We start from the raw sequence: 24,869 nt of genomic DNA, 5'->3' as shown, positions 1-24,869 counted from the left end.
AACACTAAAATATATAGAAACCAACCTTTAACTACATATAAACAGAGGGGAAAAAATCTTACAAAAAGACCTAATTTGTTTTACAGAAACACCAGAGTTCCAGTTATTGGTTCGATTCTTGTAAAACACATGTAACAGAAGCATTTTTGTTAATATATACTTTACTTTTTTTCAATGTAAATTTGAATAAATTGGAAATCCATGACTTCCAGGACAGTTTAAGGCTTTTTACACATCTTCCAGTATGGAGGGTGCTGCAACACAAATACTTGGAGGGAAATTTATGAAATAGAAATAAATGAAAAGGAATGAAGTCCATTTAAATAATAAAAAAGAAGCTTCTGACAAATGGCTTATAAATTGCCTTATTTCTAATACATGTCAAATTTATTTGTTGAAAATATGGGTGAGATTTGTAATTAAAGGCTTTTTACAGCAGAAGAAGCACAAAGCTTTAACTGGTCCATAAAGTGGTTGATCCTGTTGAAGTGTCTGGAGACTTTTCACTAAACATTTTAAAATTAAGGCCTTTTTTCACAACCAAAACCACATCTTCAATGATTATTTGGGTCTGCCCGCTGCTACAAATCAGAATCTCTTTTATTTAAAGACCCTACATGTTTTGATATTGCTATCTCAGTTTCTAATAGCAGTAAAAACAAAATAAATGTCCATTTAAAACTTATGTTGGGCTAAAATTAATAGATGTTTTTTCATATAATAAACCTGAAACCATATTTAGTAGATGCGTCACTGGATGCGGGTAGTTTTAGACAAAGAAGCAACCAGAAGAGTAGAGCTGGATGATGTCCAGAAGACAGTCATTGACACCTTCCCAAAGGACGGTAAGCCACAAAAGGTCATAGCTAAAGAAGCCGTTGGTCATTGTGCTGTAACCAAGCATTTGTATGGAAAGTTGAGAAGAAGGACAAAATGCAGTCGAAAAAGGTGCACCAACAACAGAGATTCCTGCAGCGTTGAGCAGACTGTGAAGCAAAGCCCATCCAAGAGTTGATTGTGGTTGGAGTCAGAACTTTAAGAGCCACTATGCCCAGACGCATCCTGGAGCCGTTCTACAGCGCTCACATTCTTAGAGTTAAGTCACCGCTGAACCAAAGATGTCAGAACCATCTTACCGAGGCTATGGAGAAAATGGACTGGACTGTTGCTTAGTGGTCCAAAGTCCTCATTTGCGACTAAAGTCAACTTTGCATTTCATTTGGAAGTCTGTACTGTACATTACATGACCAAACCTTTCAGTAGGCCCACATTTAATAAACCCCTTTTTCTTAAATTGGATTTTTGTTTTTGGATTTTTAAATTGGTCTTAAAATGAATTCTAATTTTCTGTCCTTCACAGTCCTCTCAAGGCTGCGGCTGTCCATGTTTTCGAGGACTCTGCTTCCTACTACACATTTTCCTTCCACTCAACTTTCAATTGTCTATTGAACGAAAGTTAGAAATTCTGATCAAATCAGTTGTTTTTTTTTTTTTTTATCATTTCAGAGGGATTTGTATAAGAAACAACAACATTTAAATATTGTTCTCAGTTGGTGTAATTTTTTCCACGAGAAAACTCTTTATTAGGAACATCTCATTGTAAACTGTCAACAATTTGGCACAGAAAGTCATGAATAAATATATCCTGATATAGATCATAAAAACAACAAGCAGCAGTGACGGATGGACTGACATCAACGACGGATTTAAAAAAGAATGAACTCCTTTCAGAGATGATTGGCGTGTTTCACAGAAAGCACCTCTAACTCACCACCACAGCAAAGTATTTACACTTCTTCCTTGAACTGTCCTACATAATATGTGAGCAGCTTTTAAGACAACCTGTCCAAGAAAATCTGAAAACAGATGATGAGCTAACATCATCTCCTTCCTTCATCATCATCAATGCCAGCACTGATTTACACATTTTAAATATATATATATGTATACTTATGTCCTTCACATGACCCAACAAACAAACAGTGGCTGGGTGGAGAGGTCTGTAGCCCAGAGACCCGAGTATTTACCAGCTCCACAAACCGGCAAGGTGCACTCTGGGTACCGTAGTTCACAGAGACTTGTGCTTGCCCAGCAGGAAGAGGCTGAGCTGCAGCAGCCTCTTCATCCACAGACAGTGAGCCAGGAGGAGCAGCAGCAGGCAGGCTCCGGCCGAGCAGTAGACTGCGATCACCGTGCTCTCCTCCGGCAGGAAACATTTGGAGAGGGAGTAACCGCTGGGGGACACCAACGCCTGGGGAGGAAGAGGAAACACGTAGTGTTAGAAGTGACCAGCTGAGGCGCCTGCATGTTCTCCACTTCAGCCACTAGAGGGCGTCCAAAAACATAAGACTGTTGTTCAAACCTTTGAGAAAGCCAATAAAAATGATACCAGTTTATGCATGCTTCAATAAATAATTAAAATTAGGTGGACCTTACAGGCAAAACGTCACAAAAATGCAACAAACAAACAAAAAAAACAAAAAAAACCCACGCATCTAAAGATTCAACACAACAAGAAAACATCCTAAAATGTCAAAACCTAAATATGCAACATTTATTAAAGCTGATTAAACAAATACAGAATTCAGAATCTTTATTTAAAAAGTACAAAAAATCAGTTATTCAGAATTGTACAACAAAACAACAACAACCTAAATTGTTATTTATTCTCTTTAAGTTGTGATTCTTCTCATGGCTACCTAAATAGAAAATGGATAAACTGATTTCTCAGTAGTGATAATTAAAACCTTTGCTCTTACAAACCTATTATTGTTATTATTCTGTTGCGTGTTGAGAATGTCACACACTGTGAGGTTTCTACTCATTTTTCTAATCTTTTCTAGATTCCTATGCCTGATTTGATTGATTTCTAAAGTAAAAACATAATGGAAAAGTGTGCATGGATTTTATTGCAGATATTTTAACAGTATTGAAAAACCATGGATGGATGGATGGATGGATGAACAGACAGATACATGAACAAGATGTATTGATCACATTAGTGAACAAACAGCATTCACACCGTGAAACATGGCGGTGGCAGCATCATGCTGTGGGGATGCTTTTCTTCAGAAGGGACAGGAAAGCTGGTCAGAGTTGATGGGAAGATGGATGGAACTAAATACAGGGGATTCCTGGAAGAAACGCAGGGAAAGACTTGAGACTGGGGCGGAGGTTCATCTTCCAGCAGCATGACGACCCTAAACATACACCCACAGGTACAATGGAATGGTTTAGATCAAAGCACATTCATGTGTTAGAATGGCCCAGTCAAAGTTCAGACCTTTACCCAACTGAGAAACATATAAACTGATGTCCACTTATACTCTCCATCCAATCTGACTGGGATTAAGCTGTTTTACAAAGAAGAATGGGCAAAACTTTCACTCTCTAGATGTGCAAAGCTGGTAGATCCCACAGCATCAGGTGGTTCTACAAAGTACTGCCGAAAGCAAAGAGACTGGAAACAAATGCATGCCACAATCATCAGATTTTTGTTTGTAAAACATTTGGCACCCATGAAGCGTTTCCTTTCACCTAATAATAAAGCAACACTGTGTAAAATCTCAGTAAAACTCACAGAGTTGGTTGGAAAAACCAGTCATAAAACAATATAAAGATTGGATTTGTTTTGTCATTATGCTCTTCTTTGATTAGATTTTCATAAATATTATCACACTATAGTATATTTAGGTTTGGAAGCTGAAAAGTCTAGGCAACATCAACCTAGACCTCCATAAATGATGCAAGTATAACGCTGTCCGCATCTCTGCACAGGCTTTCTGTATTCCCTCTCACCAGGATGAAGCTGGGGTTATTCCTGTTCCTCCAGCTGAACGACGGCACGCTGATTTCTGGGTACTTGTTGTCATGGAGAACCTCGCATCCGCTGTGGGTGTGTCCGCTCAGGATGAGCCGGGGCTTAAACCACTGCAGCAGCTGAGCAGGGGGGACAAAAAAAAAAAAAAAAAGAAGCCACATCCACCTCAGATGCTGCTTGCTGCTCCCTTACATCACTGCTTTCATCACCTTCTGATGCTGCTGCTCAGGTAATACTGCACGTGACTGGATGAAACCCTGCAGGCGCTGAGAGGAGACGCAGAAGACTCACCCGCTGCGAGGCCTCCTTCGACAGCACGTCGTACTTCTCTCTGAACAGCAGGTGTCGCTCTTCAGGCGGCGCTGCGTCCTGCCCTGTGCAGCTGGCGTCGCTCACTCTGTACAGAGGGTAATGCTGGAGAAGGCAGATGTTGTAACATCTGTATGTTAAACGTCAGAACCAGATAAAAGATGCTGGGCAACTGTGACAGAATGCATGATGCTGTCGCTGCCTAAAACGTTTAGCTAAAAATATAACATTACATCCGTATGTTTCTTAATTTTGAAATACGGTTTAAGAAAAATAGAGATTATTTTTATTAGTTGTGGGTTCTTAAAGGTTGTAAGTGAGGTGGAAGGAAATAGGAGGGCATTAATCAGAGAAGCCTGATCCTCCAACCCTGGAGGAGCTGCAGAGATCCACAGCTCAAGTGGGAAAATCTGTTAAAAGGTCAGCTGGCCTTTGTGGAAGAGTGATGAGAAGGAAGAAATTACTGAAAGAAAGCTATAGGACACCCCTTGAACATTTTCGCATTTTGCCACATTACAAGAGGATTTCTATCTGTATTTAGCTCCATCCACCTTTACATGAACTCTGAAAAGCTCCCAGCTCCCTGCTGAAGAAAATAATTCCCAAAGCGTATTGCAGCCACCACCATGTTTCACAGTGCAGTGTTAGTTTTACTCCACAAAATCATTTGCAGGTCAACATCAACTTTTGGTCTCATCTGATCAGAGCATCTTCTTCTAAATGTTTGCAGTAGCCCCCTACAAGGCTTGTGGTAAACTTTAAATAGGATGTTTCTTTAAAAATCGGTTGTCTTACTGCCACTCTTCCATAAAGAGCAGATTTATGCAACTACAAAGTTCTGTGTGTTGGTCACATAAAACCCCAATGAAGCACACTAAAGTGTGAGGGCGAAACATGAGAAAATGCAGAAAGTTCAAGGAGTACAAATACCTTTTATTATTTGTGCATTTATTATTTTCACTGTTTTCATTTATAAGCTCCTTTTATTTTTATTTTGTCTTTTTAGTTTTTAAATTCTCTTTGTGAATGAATGAAATAAAATCTGTGTGTGATTAGTAAATGTCAGAATGAGGGGAGCCCGGTGCAGCTTCAGAGCAAAGCCCAGCTAACCTGCAGCATGATGGGGGCGGTGGGAGGATAGGTCTGCGAGCCGCCACAGTTCTTCGTCTCTTCGGAGTCAGACTGCGAGTTCTGCACCACAGTAAACACACAGAGTTCCTCAGCTGGCTCGTACTCATAATGTGTCCTCAACAAATTTTAACCTCTGATTGTTTCCTAAAAAAAAACTGATGCAATTTAGTGTAACAACTGCAAAAGTAGAAAAGAACAAAACACCTGCTCTGCACCCTGGACTGAAAATGCTGCAAGTTTATTATTTCTTTCACACTTCCATCATCGAAGAGTCCGCAGAGTGCTGACAGCGTGAAACATGCGACTTCCTGAAATTTACTCTCACCGGAAGCGAGCAGTTGAGGTCTGTGGAGAGTTTAATCAGGTCCTTCTCCACCGACTGGCAGATGGGGCAGCCATCACCGTGCAGGGCCACACTGTTCACCAGCAGGAAACTGCACAGAGGAGAAGATCAGTCAGAGAGGCTGTAGAAATGCACCACAGCATCTCAAAGATTGTATTCCACATTTATCTGCAGTTTAGGAATCTGTTACTGTTGTTTTTCTTTACTTTTAGGTACAACAGATTTATTCATCATGTCAAAGTACCAGTTTTCTTGACTCAGTTCTTACTCCTGTTCAGTCAGTTTAGAAATAATGGATGGATGGATGATGGATGGATGGATGGATGGATGATGGATGGATGGATGATGGATGGATGGATGGATGATGGATGGATGGATGATGGATGGATGGATGGATGATGGATGGATGATGGATGGATGGATGGATGGATGGATGGATGATGGATGGATGATGGATGGATGGATGGATGGATGATGGATGGATGATGGATGGATGGAAGGATGGATGGATGATGGATGATGGATGGATGGCTGGATGATGGATGGATGGATGGATGATGTATGGATTATGGATGGATGGATGGATGATGGATGGATGGATGATGGATGGATGGATGATGGATGGATGATGGGTGGATGATGGATGGATGGATGATGGATGGATGATGGATGGATGGATGATGGATGGATGATGGATGGATGGATGGATGGATGGATGATGGATGGATGATGGGTGGATGATGGATGGATGGATGGATGATGGATGGATGGAGGGATGATGGATGGATGGATGGATGATGGATGGATGATGGATGGATGGATGATGGATGGATGGATGGATGATGGATGGATGGATGATGGATGGATGATGGATGGATGGATGGATGGATGGATGATGGATGGATGATGGATGGATGATGGGTGGATGATGGATGGATGGATGATGGGTGGATGATGGATGGATGATGGATGGATGGATGATGGATGGATGATGGATGGATGATGGATGGATGGATGATGGATGGATGGATGATGGATGGATGATGGATGGATGGATGATGGATGGATGGATGATGGATGGATGGATGGATGATGGATGGATGGATGATGGATGGATGGATGGATGATGGATGGATGATGGATGGATGGATGGATGGATGGATGGATGATGGATGGATGATGGATGGATGGATGGATGGATGATGGATGGATGATGGATGGATGGAAGGATGGATGGATGATGGATGATGGATGGATGGCTGGATGATGGATGGATGGATGGATGATGTATGGATTATGGATGATGGATGGATGGATGATGGATGGATGGATGATGGATGGATGGCTGGATGATGGATGGATGATGGATGGATGGATGATTGATGGATGGATGGATGATGGATGGATGGATGATGGATGGATGATGGATGGATGGATGATGGATGGATGGATGGATGGATGATGGATGGATGGATGATGGATGGATGATGGAAGGATGATGGATGGATGGATGGATGGATGATGGATGGATGATGGATGGATGGATGATGGATGGATGATGGATGGATGTATGATGGATGGATGGATGGATGGATGGTTGATGGATGGATGGATGGATGATGGATGGATGGATGATGGATGGATGGATGATGGATGGATGAATGGATGATGGATGGATGATGGATGGATGGATGGATGATGGATGGATGGATGATGGATGGATGGATGATGGATGGATGATGGGTGGATGATGGATGGATGGATGATGGATGGATGATGGATGGATGGATGATGGATGGATGATGGATGGATGGATGGATGGATGGATGATGGATGGATGATGGGTGGATGATGGATGGATGGATGGATGATGGATGGATGGAGGGATGATGGATGGATGGATGGATGATGGATGGATGATGGATGGATGGATGATGGATGGATGGATGGATGATGGATGGATGGATGATGGATGGATGATGGATGGATGGATGGATGGATGGATGATGGATGGATGATGGATGGATGATGGGTGGATGATGGATGGATGGATGATGGGTGGATGATGGATGGATGATGGATGGATGGATGATGGATGGATGATGGATGGATGATGGATGGATGGATGATGGATGGATGGATGATGGATGGATGATGGATGGATGGATGATGGATGGATGATGGATGGATGATGGGTGGATGATGGATGGATGGTGGATGGATGATGGATGGATGGATGGATGATGGATGGATGGATGATGGATGGATGATGGATGGATGATGGATGGATGGATGATGGATAGATGGATGGATGATGGATGGATGGATGATGGATGGATGGATGATGGATGGATGATGGATGGATGATGCATGGATGATGGATGGATGATGGATGGATAATGGATGGATGGATGATGGATGGATGATGGGTGGATGATGGATGGATGGATGGATGGATGATGGATGGATGATGGATGGATGGATGGATGATGGATGTATGATGGATGGATGGATGGATGATGGATGGATGATGGGTGGATGATGGATGGATGGATGAATGATGGATGGATGATGGATGGATGATGGATGGATGGATGACAGATGGATGATGGATGGATGATGGATGGATGGATGGATGATGGATGGATGATGGATGGATGGATGGATGATGGATGGATAGATGATGGATGGATGATGGATGGATGGATGATGGATGGATGATGGGTGGATGATGGATGGATGGATGATGGATGGATGATGGATGGATGGATAATGGATGGATGATGGATGGATGGATGACAGATGGATGATGGATGGATGGATGATGGATGGATGGATGGATGATGGATGGATGATGGATGGATGATGATGGATGGATGGATGATGGATAGATGGATGATGGATGGATGGATGGATGATGGATGGATGGATGATGGATGGATGGATGGATGGAAGATGGATGGATGGAGGGATGATGGATGGATGATGGATGGATGGATGGATGATGGATGGATGGATGGATGACGGATGGATGGATGGATGATGGATGGATGGATGGATGATGGATGGATGATGGATGGATGGATGATGGATGGATGGATGATGGATGGATGATGGATGGACGGATGGATGATGGATGGATGGATGATGGATGGATGATGGATGGATGGATGATGGATAGATGGATGATGGATGGATGGATGATGGATGGATGGATGATGGATGGATGGATGGATGATGGATGGATGGATGGATGATGGATGGATGGAGGGATGATGGATGGATGATGGATGGATGGATGATGGATGGATGATGGATGGATGGATGACGGATGGATGGATGGATGATGGATGGATGGATGGATGATGGATGGATGATGGATGGATGGATGATGGATGGATGGATGGATGATGGATGGATGATGGATGGATGGATGGATGGATGATGGATAGATGGATGATGGATGGATGGATGATGGATGGATGGATGATGGATGGATGATGGATGGATGGATGATGGATGGATGGATGGATGGATGGATGGATGATGGATGGATGGAGGGATGATGGATGGATGATGGATGGATGGATGGATGATGGATGGATGATGGATGGATGGATGACGGATGGATGGATGATGGATGGATGGATGGATGATGGATGGATGATGGATGGATGATGGATGGATGGATGATGGATGGATGGATGATGGATGGATGATGGATGGACGGATGGATGATGGATGGATGATGGATGGATGGATGATGGATGGATGATGGATGGATGGATGATGGATGGATGATGGATGGATGATGGATGGATGATGGATGGATGATGGATGGATGATGGATGGATGGATGATGGATGGATGGATGATGGATGGATGATGGATGGATGGATGATGGATGGATGATGGATGGATGATGGATGGATGGATGATGGATGGATGATGGATGGATGGATGATGGATGGATGATGGATGGATGATGGATAGATGATGGATGGATGGATGATGGATGGATGATGGATGGATGATGGGTGGATGATGGATGGATGAATGATGGATGGATGGATGATGGATGGATGGATGTTGGATGGATGATGGATGGATGGATGATGGATGGATGATGGGTGGATGATGGATGGATGGATGGATGAATGATGGATGGATGGATGAATGATGGATGGATGGATGATGGATGGATGGATGATGGATGGATGATGGATGGATGATGGGTGGATGATGGATGGATGGATGAATGATGGATGGATGATGGGTGGATGATGGATGGATGATGGATGGATGGATGGATGGATGATGGATGGATGATGGATGGATGATGGATGGATGGATGACGGATGGATGGATGATGGATGGATGATGGATGGATGATGGATGGATGATGGATGGATGGATGATGGATGGATGGATGGATGGATGATGGATGGATGATGGATGGATGGATGATGGATAGATGGATGATGGATGGATGGATGGATGGATGATGGATGGATGGATGATGGATGGATGATGGATGGATGATGGGTGGATAATGGGTGGATGGATGGATGATGGATGGATGGATGATGGATGGATGGATGAATGGATGATGGATGGATGGATGATGGGTGGATGATGGGTGGATGGATGGATGATGGATGGATGGATGATGGATGGATGATGGACGAACGATGGATGGATGGATGACGGATGGATGATGGATGGATGGATGATGGATGGATGGATGGATGATGGATGGATAATGGATGGATGATTGATGGATGGATGATGGATGGATAGATGGATGGATGATGGATGGATGGATGATGGATGGATGATGGGTGGATGATGGATGGATGGATGGATGATGGATGGATGATGGATGGATGATGGGTGGATGATGGATGGATGATTGATGGATGGATGATGGATGGATGGATGATGGATGGATGGATAATGGATGGAAGGATGATGGATGGATGGATGGATGATGGATGAATGGATGGATGATGGATGGATGGATGGATGGATAATGGATGGATGATGGATGGATGATGGATGGATGATGGATGGATAGATGGATGGATGATGGATGGATGGATGGATGATGGATGGATGATGGATGGATGGATGATGGATGGATGATGGATGGATGATGGATGGATGATGGGTGGATGATGGATGGATGGATAGATGGATGATGAATGGATGATTGATGGATGGATGATGGATGGATGGATGATGGATGGATGATGGGTGGATGATGGGTGGATGGATGATGGATAGATGGATGGATGGATGGATGATGGATGGATGGATGATGGATGGATGATGGATGGATGAGGGATGGATGATGCATGGATGATGGATGGATGGATGATGGATGGATAATGGATGGATGGATGATGGATGGATGATGGGTGGATGATGGATGGATGGATGGATGGATGATGGATGGATGATGGATGGATGATGGATGGATGATGGATGGATGGATGGATGATGGATGGATGATGGATGGATGGATGGATGGATGAATGATGGATGGATGGATGATGGATGGATGGATGGATGATGGATGGATGGATGATGGATGGATGATGGATGGATGATGGATGGATGGATGACAGATGGATGATGGATGGATGATGGATGGATGGATGATGGATGGATGATGGATGGATGGATGGATGGATGATGGATGGATAGATGATGGATGGATAATGGATGGATGAATGGATGATGGATGGATGATGAATGGATGATGGATGGATGATGGATGGATGATGATGGATGGATGGATGATGGATAGATGGATGATGGATGGATGGATGGATGATGGATGGATGGATGGATGATGGATGGATGACGGATGGATGGATGGATGATGGATGGATGGATGGATGATGGATGGATGATGGATGGATGGATGATGGATGATGGATGGATGATGGATGGACGGATGGATGATGGATGGATGGATGATGGATGGATGGATGATGGATGGATGATGGATGGATGGATGGATGATGGATAGATGGATGATGGATGGATGGATGGATGATGGATGGATGGATGGATGATGGATGGATGGATGGAGGGATGATGGATGGATGATGGATGGATGGATGGATGATGGATGGATGATGGATGGATGGATGACGGATGGATGGATGGATGATGGATGGATGGATGGATGATGGATGGATGATGGATGGATGGATGATGGATGGATGGATGATGGATGGATGGATAATGGATGGATGATGGATGGATGGATGACAGATGGATGATGGATGGATGGATGATGGATGGATGGATGGATGATGGATGTATGATGGATGGATGATGATGGATGGATGGATGATGGATAGATGGATGATGGATGGATGGATGGATGGATGGATGATGGATGGATGACGGATGGATGGATGGATGATGGATGGATGGATGATGGATGGATGGATGATGGATGGATGGATGATGGATGGATGATGGATGGACGGATGGATGATGGATGGATGGATGATGGATGGATGATGGATGGATGGATGATGGATGGATGATGGATGGATGGATGATGGATGGATGGAGGGATGATGGATGGATGGATGGATGATGGATGGATGGATGATGGATGGATAATGGATGGATGATGGATGGATGGATGGATGATGGATGGATGATGGATGGATGATGGGTGGATGATGGATGGACGATGGATGGATGGATGGATGATGGATGGATGGATGATGGATGGATGGATGATGGATGGATGGATGATGGATGGATGATGGATGGATGATGGATGGATGATGGATGGATAATGGATGGATGAATGGATGATGGATGATGGATGGATGATGGATGGATGGATGATGGATGGATGATGGATGGATGATGGGTGGATGATGGATGGATGGATGGATGATGGATGGATGACGGATGGATGGATGGATGATGGATGGATGGATGATGGATGGATGATGGATGGATGGATGATGGATGGATGGATGGATGATGGATGGATGGATGATGGATGGATGATGGATGGATGGATGATGGATGGATGATGGATGGATGATGGATGGATGGATGATGGATGGATGATGGATGGATGGATGATGGATAGATGGATGATGGATGGATGGATGGATGATGGATGGATGGATGATGGATGGATGGATGGATGATGGATGGATGGATGATGGATGGATGGAGGGATGATGGATGGATGGATGGATGATGGATGGATGGATGATGGATGGATAATGGATGGATGATGGATGGATGGATGGATGATGGATGGATGATGGATGGATGATGGGTGGATGATGGATGGACGATGGATGGATGGATGGATGATGGATGGATGGATGATGGATGGATGGATGATGGATGGATGGATGATGGATGGATGATGGATGGATGATGGATGGATGATGGATGGATAATGGATGGATGAATGGATGATGGATGGATGATGGATGATGGATGGATGATGGATGGATGGATGATGGATGGATGATGGGTGGATGATGGATGGATGGATGGATGATGGATGGATGATGGGTGGATGATGGGTGGATGGATGGATGATGGATGGATGGATGATGGATGGATGGATGAATGGATGATGGATGGATGGATGATGGATGGATGATGGGTGGATGATGGGTGGATGGATGGATGGATGGATGATGGATGGATGGATGATGGATGGATGATGGACGAACGATGGATGGATGGATGACGGATGGATGATGGATGGATGGATGATGGATGGATGATGGATGGATAATGGATGGATGATTGATGGATGGATGATGGATGGATGATGGATGGATAGATGGATGGATGATGGATGGATGGATGATGGATGGATGATGGGTGGATGATGGGTGGATGATGGATGGATGGATGGATGATGGATGGATGATGGATGGATGATGGGTGGATGATGGATGGATGGATAGATGGATGATGGATGGATGATTGATGGATGGATGATGGATGGATGGATGATGGATGGATGGATAATGGATGGAAGGATGATGGATGGATGGATGGATGGATGATGGATGGATGGATGAATGGATGGATGATGGATGGATGGATGATGGATGGATGGATAATGGATGGATGATGGATGGATGATGGATGGATGATGGATGGATAGATGGATGGATGATGGATGGATGGATGGATGATGGATGGATGATGGATGGATGGATGATGGATGGATGGATGGATGATGGATGGATGATGGATGGAGAATGGGTGGATGATGGATGGATGGATAGATGGATGATGAATGGATGGATGATGGATGGATGGATGATGGATGGATGATGGATGGATGATGGGTGGATGATGGGTGGATGGATGGATGGATGGATGATGGACGGATGGATGATGGATGGATGATGGATGATGGATGGATGGATGAATGATGGATGGATGATGGATGGATGATGGATGGATGATGGGTGGATGATGGATGGACGGATGGATGATGGATGGAATGAATGATGGATGATGGATGGATGATGGATGGATGGATGATGGATGGATGGATGGATAATGGATGGATGGATGATGGATGGATGGATGATGGATGGATGATGGATGGATGGATGGATAATGGATGGAAGGATGATGGATGGATGGATGGATGATGGATGGATGGATGAATGATGGATAGATGATGGATGGATGGATGATGGATGGATGGATGATGGATGGATGATGGATGGATGATGGATGGATGGATGATGGATGGATGGATGGATAATGGATGGAAGGATGATGGATGGATGGATGGATGATGGATGGATGGATGGATGATGGACGGATGATGGATGGATGGATGATGGATGGATGGATGGATGAATGATGGATAGATGATGGATGGATGGATGATGGATGGATGGATGATGGATGGATGATGGATGGATGGATGGATGATGGATGGATGGATGGATAATGGATGGAAGGATGATGGATGGATGGATGGATGATGGATGGATGAATGGATGATGGATGGATGGATGGATGATGGATGGATGATGGATGGATGATGGACGGATGATGGATGGATGGATGATGGATGGATGATGGACGGATGATGGATGGATGATGGATGGATGGATAATGGATGGATGGATGATGGATGGATGGATGATGGATGATGATGGATGGATGCATGGATGGATGGATAATGGATGGAAGGATGATGGATGGATGGATGGATGGATGATGGATGGATGAATGATGGATAGATGATGGATGGATGGATGATGGATGGATGATGGATGGATGATGGGTGGATGATGGATGGACGGATGGATGATGGATGGAATGATTGATGGATGATGGATGGATGATGGATGGATGATGGATGGAAGGATGATGGATGGATGGATGGATGATGGATGGATGGATGATGGATGGATGAATGGATGATGGATGGATGGATGATGGACGGATGATGGATGGATGGATGGATGATGGATGGATGATGGGTGGATGATGGATGGATGGATGATGGATGGATGATGGATGGATGGATGGATGATGGATGAATGATGGATGGACTGATGATGGATGGATGATGGATGGATGGATGATGGATGGATGATGGGTGGATGATGGATGGATGGATGATGGATGGATGGATGATGGACGGATGATGGATGGATGAATGATGGATAGATGATGGAAGGATGGATGATGGATGGATGATGGATGGATGATGGGTGGATGATGGATGGATGGATGGATGATGGATGGAATGATTGATGGATGATGGATGGATGATGGATGGATGGATGATGGATGGATGGATGGATGGATAATGGATGGAAGGATGATGGATGGATGGATGGATGATGGATGGATGGATGATGGATGGATGGATGAATGGATGATGGATGGATGGATGATGGATGGATGATGGATGGATGATGGGTGGATGATGGATGGATGGATGATGGATGGATGATGGATGGATTGATGGATGATGGATGAATGATGGATGGACTGATGATGGATGGATGATGGATGGATGGATGATGGATGGATGATGGATGGATGATGGGTGGATGATGGATGGATGGATGATGGATGGATGATGGATGGATGGATGATGGACGGATGATGGATGGATGGATGATGGATGGATGATGGACGGATGATGGATGGATGGATGATGGATGGATGATGGATGGATGATGGGTGGATGATGGATGGATGGATGATGGATGGATGATGGATGGATGGATGATGGATGAATGATGGATGGACTGATGATGGATGGATGATGGATGGATGGATGATGGATGGATGGATGATGGACGGATGATGGATGGATGGATGATGGATGGATGATGGACGGATGATGGATGGATGGATGATGGATGGATGATGGATGGATGATGGATGGACGGATGATGGATGGATGGATGATGGATGGATGATGGATGGATGATGGGTGGATGATGGATGGATGGATGGATGATGGATGGATGATGGATGGATGGATGATGGATGAATGATGGATGGACTGATGATGGATGGATGATGGATGGATGGATGATGGATGGATGGATGATGGATGGATGATGGACGGATGATGGATGGATGGATGATGGATGGATGATGGATGGATGATGGGTGGATGATGGATGGATGGATGATGGATGGATGGATGGATGATGGATGAATGATGGATGGACTGATGATGGATGGATGATGGATGGATGGATGGATGATGGATGGATGGATGATGGATGAATGATGGATGGACTGATGATGGATGGATGATGGATGACACAACATTTAGATAGTAGGTAAGGGAATAAAGTCTGGAAGCACAACTGTTTTCCTTTTCCATACTTAACCCAAACCTAGAAAGTACTTAAATTAAATTCCAGGGCTTTCCAGGTTTTCCAGGAACTCGGTCTGAAGCGGAAAGAAGCTGCAGACAAACAGAATAACGAACAATAATGATCTTCTGAAGATATGTCAGAATAAATGACCCCTCTTCACAGAGATGACCCCTCTTCACAGAGATGTCAGAATAAATGACCCCTCTTCACAGAGATGTCAGAATAAATGACCCCTCTTCACACTGACGTACAGTTTGCACGCCGCCTTTGATGCATTGTTGTGAAATTATTGATTACAGCTGCAGCAGCAAAAACAACTCGTTCTGTCAGGGCGAAGAAACATTATAGCACAAACCTGAGCGCACAGACCAGATTTTTGGTGGAAGTGACTCTTTCATTAAGGCCAAACAGTTGCTCCATTATCATGGCTTTCTTACATGATCATAGGAAAATAGTACTCATCATCTCCATATTAAAAGCTTTCAGGAAATCTTTTTTACTCTTGATTTTTGCTCCATTTCTTCAATTTATTCACAGATACTTACTCATAAACAGCTAAAAAGGAACGATGAGCACCATAAATGCTGCACGCAGTAACCGCAAACCTTGGATGACTACAGAGGTGTGTCTGTTACTCAAGGCCCATGATGCAGCCTGCAGGCAGAGGACAACGTGGGACATCTCAGCAAGGTCTGCGTTTTTAAAAGGGATCAGGATTGCAAAATGCACCAGCGCAGCAAAAACACAGGGACACCTCTTCAGCACAGGAGACAGCAGATGAACCTGGCAGAGAATCCAGGCACAACCACACAGAGGGCAGCGTATAGTGAAGTTTCTCTTCCCAGACAGTTTCAGCACCTATTTTCATGTTTTGATGCATCTAATACAACTGGTGAAAGATTTGGTCCGCCTCCACCATCTGACCTGTCAGCTTTTCTCGCCAAATCAACCAACACTCGGAGGACTATTAACAGGATCAATCCACGGAAAGCATCAGGTCCTGATAACATCCCAGGAAGGATGCTCAAAGCTTGCATGGATGAACTGGGAGACGTCTCTAACGTCTCTGTCAGTCAAGTCGTCTTCAAACACCTCTACAATGAAATTAACTGTTGTGTGGTTCATGAAAGACAACCACCCGGTCACCCATAAAAATAAAGCTTGTTATCCCACATATTAGAGCCAGCCTCCATGCATCGACATTAGCACCAGTTTGCCTTTCATCCCAACCACTCCAGGTGGATCCAGTATCCACCCGTCTCCACTATGGAGTTAAATTTGTCTCAATGTTATTCAATCAAACAAAAAACTAATCTCAATCAAAAAAATAATATTCAATCAAAAAGAACTAATCTCAATCAAAAAAATAATATTCAATCAAAAAGAACTAATCTCAATCAAAAAAATAATATTCAATCAAAAAGAACTAATCTCAATCAAAAAAATAATATTCAATCAAAACAAACTAATCTCAATCAAAAAATATTAAGTTGTGATCAAAACTTTCAGAGTTTTTTCTCACAAAGAGAAACAAGTTATTTGCAAAACATAAACTTTTATTTGCGCATGTCAAAAATCTTTGGTTACGAGTCTCGCTTTTTTGGTTTTGACGCTCTCTGTTTTTGGTTGAACTCAACGAATTTTGAGTTCTGGAAACATGAACATCCTGGGCGGGGCCTAAAGACGAACGATGTAAGACGTTTCCCTATTGGTTAGCGTTGACTAAAGCAGCAGACTCTGATCCCCCGCATCTCTGAACTTCTGCTCGAACTGCAGGGCTTGCAGCATCGCTTCAGTGAGGAGACATCAACTCTACAGAAGAAAACTGCGGTCAAGTGAGCCGACAGTCAGAAATACGCGGTCACGCCAGCCGACACCAGCTCTCTCTTAAAGATTAGCGTCACGCATTCAAGGTTCATTACGGTAATAGAGCAGAAAAGATCCGATCCTGGCAACGGTTGAGAAAATAAGAGGAAAACAGAAAAGTAACCTACAGAACATTTATATTAATTACATTTTTACAACTTTCACATTCATGTTTTATGTAAAAGAATAAATATTTAATATTTTACTGTACAGTTTTGGGGAAATATCTTGTCAAAATACCTCAAAATGCTCAACCATTATATGCATTTGTCCCACTTTCAGGAATTTATTTCTCCAAAACCATGAGAGGTGACAACACAATCTCTTCAGATTTTATCAGAGGGTCATCTACGCTATAACCAGAATTAGTATTTCATAATTTCACTGTAGGTTTCTGGAGAAATACACAACTACCCCAACAAAGAACCACAAACGCTTCCTTTTGGTGAGGTCGATGAGATCCTGGGAAGTGGTCTGGACAACTTAAAGTGCAAGAGCATCCAGATCTCCTCTGACCTCTCCTGGACCGGAAACGCCCCTCGCCTGTTGAAGAAGGTACAACAACAGCTCTTCTTCATCTCCTCAGCTGCTTACAGATATCTACAGGGCCACGGTGGAAAGCACTCTGCGTCTCAGCATGACAGTGTGGTGAGGGAACTGCACAGGAGAGGAAGTATCACGGGTTGTGAGGACAACACACAGGATTATGGGATGCCGTCTGCCCGACATGGACTCTGTTTTATACTACACTTGGGGTAGTTGTGTATTTCTCCAGAAACCTACAGTGAAATTATGAATTACTAATTCTGGTTATAATATAGATGACCCTGCCAGGATCGGATCCTTTCTGCTCTATTGCCGTAATGAACCTTGTATGCCCGACGCTAATCTTTAAGAGAGAGCTGGTGTCGGCTGGCGTGACCGCGTATTTCTGACTGTCGGCTCACTTGACCGCAGTTTTCTTCTGTAGAGTTGATGTCTCCTCACTGAAGCGACGCTGCAAACCCTGCAGTTCGAGCAGAAGTTCAGAGATGCGGGGGATCAGAGTCTGCGACTTTAGTCAGCGCTAACCAATAGGGAAACGTCTTACAGCGTTCGTCTTTAGGCCCCGCCCAGGATGTTCATGTTCCCAGAACTCAAAATTCGTTGAGTTCAACCAAAAACAGAGAGCGTCAAAACCAAAAAAGCGAGACTCGTAACCAAAGATTTTTGACCTGCGCAAATAAAAGTTTATGTTTTGCAAATAACTTTTTTCTCTTTGTGAGAAAAAACTCTGAAAGTTTTGATCACAACTTAATATTTTTTGATTGAGATTAGTTTTTTTGTTTGATTGAATAATATTGAGACAAATTTAACTCCATACTCCACCAAGTTGTTGCCCATCGGACAATAAAGACACCAAAGCCAGAATCCTGCATATTGGAACATTAAAGAACCTTCTCCAGCTTAGATCTGACACTTGTCTCTGGATTCAGCTAATTTTCTGACAGTTTAAACATTTATAAAATAGCATGTACTGTACAGGATGTGCAGGTACTGAATCCTTATCAGAAAAAACATAAATTGTGATAAAAAAATTTATTTACTGGGTCATGAAAGGGAGAAACTGTAACCGATGATATCTGCAAACCCTAAATCTCACACTACTGTTTTCATGAGAGCACCAATATAAAAAAATATGATTCAAGACAACAATTTATTTATTGTTTGTGAGGCTCTAAATGTACGAGGTGACATGCGTTACCAGCAAAGATGGTGGTTGTTTTCGCTCGTTATTAAAATTTCATAAAATTTGATCTGGATTTATACAAAAATAAAGGCTTTAACAGGTTGATCTGCTGCGAGTAGCCTACTAACCGCTCATAACATCTCAACAGAACCCCACTTAAAAAAAAATCTAAACCACCTCCTAAAGAGAAATTGTTTTAAATTGCAACCCCAAACCATAACACTGCCACCACCGTGCTTCAGAGTACAGTTCTGAGGCCACCATTTGCCTTTTATTGTAATTTGCAAACTGAAATATTGTAATTCGTACCAACATTTAATTGGAATGTCTTTGTGAGTGGTGGTACAGTGAATTTTGCTCTCTGTGATATTTTTCCCCATCAAATGTCTTGCTGTAAACCTGAATCAGCATGATTTGACTTTTAAAATAGAGAGGGAATGCTGTCTACTTTGTTTTTCCATTTTCGCAGAGAATTAAATACTTAAAAAAATCTGTGCAAATAAAAATACCATGAAAATCTTCACCAACGGCTTATCGACATGTTTCTTGTTCAAAGTGCTTCTCTGGCACAGGCTGATTCAAGGACTAAAACTGGCCACCATCCAGTCACATGTTTGCCCTGCAGAATTTCATGTGTGTTTCTACTTCCTGTCACTCACTTGACTCCCTTTTTGGTAACAATCCTGGTGGAGGAGGCGTTGAAGACCTTTTCAAAGCGCTGCAGCTTGAACCAGTCCATCCTGGAGGGGAGACACAACACGACAACAGAAACACTAAGCGTTAAAACCCTGCTGCTCAGCCTGTCGCGTCAGCCTGTCGTGCACCGTTACATAAGAGCCGCGCTGGTTCACTCCCTGCTGCATGGACTGAATGAAAGCTTCTAAGAGCAGCCGCATGTCGACATAATCCCACATCTCTGAAGCACATGCATCAAAAGTGATCTGCAAGATGATTTTTCTGCACCATGTGTCACTTCCCTCCTGGAAAAAACTGTTACGAACAAGGAGAAGACAGCATAAGCGCAACATCTCTGAAATATAATGCAACACCACAGCCTTTAACACCACGTTAAAGATTTATTAAAATCCATCGAAGGGCTGCTGTGCTGTAGTATAAACGTTTCCACCAAACTAAAAATAATATTTTACATTGTTTTAGTTTGATGCCAAATCAAAAGCACTTCAGTTGGATTTCTGTTATTTTTTCAGGCTATTTCAAGATTTCCCACCATTTCCGGTCTATAAAAGCTTTAAATAACAAGATTTACCTTGATGCACTGTTGTAGGTTAAATGTGTTAAAGATGTGTATTGGTAACTGGAAAAAACTTGCTAAATAGATTTCTTAAAATATTAAGTAAAAATGTATATTCTATACATTTAAAAAAGACTTTACATTTTTATTGCATAACGTTTCACTAAACATTTTACTCACAGTTATACAATAGATAGATAATGTACATTTTCAAAGTCTTCCGCCCACTGTTGCCTCATTTAACCCATGGCAGCAGCATCAATGCGGATTTTTATGGTTGGTAATAGAAACTGTAGCTTATTTCTTCATGGACGAATGCTGAGGTGTTTCAGTTAAGCTGCAGCTCCTTATCTCACTGGGCAGAAGATGGAGTCCTCAGGTGAAGAACGGGAACAAACTTTCCAAGCGGAAAGTTGCCATCAACAGTTCAGTTCAGCGCTCAGAAACAACGAGCACGCAATAAAATGATCTTTTCGGGCCATTTAAGCCACTCCGAGTTTTAGCTATTTTGCAGTGAAATATTTGGGTTATGTTAGCTTCTAGATGAGCAAAGCTAGCAGAAAGACTTTGATCTGTAACTGGAGCCAAAGCTAGTTTTATAAAGTATTGGCTCAGGGCGGTTGAACACAAACACTCGCCCAATATTTTGAAAACCCTGCATCATTTTCCTTCCACGTCACAATTATGCATTACTTTGTGTTTGTCTATTACGTAAAATCCTGACGAAATTCTCTGGAGTTTGTGTTTGGAACCTGACAACACGTGGAAGGGTTCGAGGGGTTTATACTTTTCCATGCCCTGCATTACTTTAAAAAAAGAACTGGGTGTCTTCCTAAAACATCAAGGCTCTGCAGGTGTCCCTGTTTGGTTCACCTTTGTGCAGCAGGGAGGTGTGCAGAAAGCTGAAGTTAAAGAAACCACAGTCACTGCAGCCCTTTGTGTTTTGAAAAGGAAGCAGAACCTGTGTGCTCTCATTCCTGGCTGCATTTACTCCATCTAATCCTTGCATTGTCTGACTGAACTCTTCCTGATTCACTCAAATATTTCCAAAACATTTATGTAATGTGAACAAACTACTCTCGTCTCCTTTGTTTTTCCGGCTCGGCGGCAGAGCAGCAATACACAGGTTTCGGATACATTTCTGGCAGTCTTCAAATATCTTTCTGAGAGCTGAAGATTATTTATGTAACCAAGGCACCAAAAAAAAGAAAAAGAAAAATCAATATACCCAGGGAGCGTGACCTCTAACCGGTGAAATCTAAGTCTTTAATTCATCAGGATTTTCAGCAGCATCCTACCTTTAAAAGGTGATCAACCAGCTTTATCGAACAAAAGAAGCACAATGAAAACAGAAAGGCAGTGTGTGCTCACTCATAATGGAAACCAATGTCATGATTGCCAACCAGTACGACCAGTTCTGTGTCAGTGGAGTGTCTGAACATCCTGTGGAAGCGGCGTACGTCGTCCTCCCAGTGCTGCAGAGAAAGAGAGAAAACAGGTTTCAGATCAGGCCTCTGAGAGGAAAGAAAATCACCTGAGCCGTTCAGAAACCCTTAATAGGATCTCCAAGGAAGGCCAAGGTGGCTGCTTTGAGTCAAGGCTCCCCACAAGAGGCCGTTAATTATATCAGGGGTTTAAAGTTTTATATGATGAGGCTCTAATTAGCCCTGAGACACTGCTCTTCTACTAAAGCTGAAACTATTTGCACATGAGATTTATCAGGGAGAGGATAAGATTTTATCTTATCACTCTTTGGGTTTTAGCTAGATGTTTTTGTTAGAAATTCAAGTTCAGCAGATCATGTTTTATTCAGTGTCGTTTTATGGATTTATGAACCTTTTTCTGACTCAAACCAAACAGTTGCTCGTTTAATCAGTTCATGAACAGAACAAATGTATCAAAAAGTTAATCGTTTCTCAGGCAAGAACAGTTTTACCCCTGAAAAGAGTCAAATGTTTGTGTTTTTTGGTAACATTTCTGGTTAGGAGGTGTGCATTCTGGGAATTTGAATGAAGCAGATAAACCGAGACTTTAAAAACTGGGTTTCTTCACATTTTAATGTCTAGTTTCCATATGTTTTTACGGTGAATTTACTGTGGAAGTTTCTGCAGTGTTTAGACTGTTAGACCAACAGATAGATGACCTATACACCAAACAGTCCATCAATAAAAAGCAATAACCTGCAGCTCCTTGTGGTATTGATAGTTATTGTGTTGAAAATCCACAGCCACAGTATAAAAGGCTCATTTTGGGATTTATCTTAATTTCTGCTCATTTCAGACTCCATTTTCTCCATTTCTATGTCACACGAACCAAAGAGAAATCAGTTAAATAAGGATTTTTTTTTTAAGAATGAATCAAACACTGATCATCTATGAGAAAAACCAAAGAAGCAGAGCTGCAGCTGAGTGTAGCCATGAGAAAGGAAGCCACCACTGAGCATCTTCTGTTGATGTTTTTCAACAAGATCCTCTTCTATGTCATCAGATTCCCGTTTTACAGCGTGAATGAAATGAACGGAGCTCGGTGTGCAGAGATGGGTGCAGGCTGCAGATGTTTACATCAGACCCTGCAGTCTGTGGGCCCTAACGGTATCAGAAGCTGATCAGAACCACTGGCCTCTGCTCTGTATCCACATCATCCACAGCCTCCCGGTGTGTTTTGGTTTTTTTTTTTTCTTCTAACTTTTTCTCTATTATTATCTAACAGAATCGTGAGGATATTCCAAAACAGTGTTGCTGCATTACAGGAGGGAAAACATGGAGCTCTGTTACCTTCTGGGAGCTCCACTTGCCTTCGTCGAAGATATCCCCGAGAATAAAGACTATTTCGGGCTTGAGCAGCCACAGAGCGGTCTGGAAAGCCCTCTCCATCTGCCATTCCCTGCATTTGGACACAAGCCCGCTGTTATTTAATGGTTTTTTTGTGGCTCACCTCACTGATAAATAAAATGGATGGGTAAGATGGAGAGGGTACCTCCTGAGCTTGTCGAACCAGTGTCCCCCCACAGCTCCGAGGAGGTGGGTGTCCGACAGCACCATGGCGCGGACCGCTGAGTCCGTCGGCCGCCCGTCGGTGCCCTCTCCGCCCCGGGCATAGCTCAGCTTCGGCCAGGCACACTTAAGGATGGTCGGGAAGTAGATGAGATACTCGCAGAAGAAGAATGAGCCGAAGACCACCGCGATGAGCAGCGCCGCGACCACCGAGCTGCCGCTAAACTTCAGCATTTCTCCGCTGATCGGTGCTCGGGATGCCCTGAACCGAGCGACCCGTGAGGCATCTCTTCAGTTCAGCGCCGCTCCTCACCCGTAGGGACTTTTTTTTTTTTTTTTTTTTAGGTCTCCCACCGAGAGATGCTCAAGGTAAAACGGCTGCGGAGCGTCTGAGAAAAAATATTTCGTCTTGCGGGGTTCGGTTCCGTGGACCCGGACAGCGAAGAAGGAGGTGAAAGAAACTTCCGAACGTCCTCCGCTCATTGAGGGAGACCGCAGCGGGCAGCATCAGTCAGCCTCTATCTGGCAGCCTCTCAA

General features: G+C 43.3%; 1 protein-coding gene across 1 annotated transcript; it reads right to left on the bottom strand.

Moving 5' to 3' along the window:
* Window positions 1–1,556: 1,556 nt before the first annotated feature.
* mppe1 (metallophosphoesterase 1) lies at window positions 1,557–24,853 on the bottom strand. The gene is made up of 9 exons (XM_047369042.1): window positions 24,316–24,853; window positions 24,114–24,222; window positions 22,711–22,814; window positions 20,747–20,827; window positions 5,586–5,694; window positions 5,240–5,320; window positions 4,112–4,234; window positions 3,799–3,939; window positions 1,557–2,251 (listed from the first exon to the last, which is right to left on the bottom strand). The coding sequence occupies exons 1-9, from the start codon at window positions 24,564–24,566 to the stop codon at window positions 2,069–2,071; spliced, it is 1,182 nt and encodes a 393-aa protein (XP_047224998.1). The 5' UTR covers window positions 24,567–24,853; the 3' UTR covers window positions 1,557–2,068.
* Between the last annotated feature and the right edge of the window lie 16 nt (window positions 24,854–24,869).

Source organism: Girardinichthys multiradiatus, chromosome 6, assembly GCF_021462225.1.
Source record: "Girardinichthys multiradiatus isolate DD_20200921_A chromosome 6, DD_fGirMul_XY1, whole genome shotgun sequence".
NCBI lineage: Eukaryota > Metazoa > Chordata > Actinopteri > Cyprinodontiformes > Goodeidae > Girardinichthys > Girardinichthys multiradiatus.
The sequence above is the reverse complement of the archived record's forward strand: the minus strand, read 5'-3'. Positions and strand labels throughout refer to the sequence as shown.

Excerpts from the sequence above, each read along its gene's own strand:
- mppe1 (XM_047369042.1), bottom strand. The coding sequence starts at position 24,566 with ATGCTGAAGTTTAGCGGCAGCTCGGTGGTCGCGGCGCTGCTCATCGCG. Across the intron at positions 20,828-22,710 it reads GACATTGGTTTCCATTATGA|GATGGACTGGTTCAAGCTGC; the intron begins GTGAGCACACAC and ends TCTCCCCTCCAG. Across the intron at positions 5,321-5,585 it reads ACCTCAACTGCTCGCTTCCG|AACTCGCAGTCTGACTCCGA; the intron begins GTGAGAGTAAAT and ends ACTGTGGTGCAG.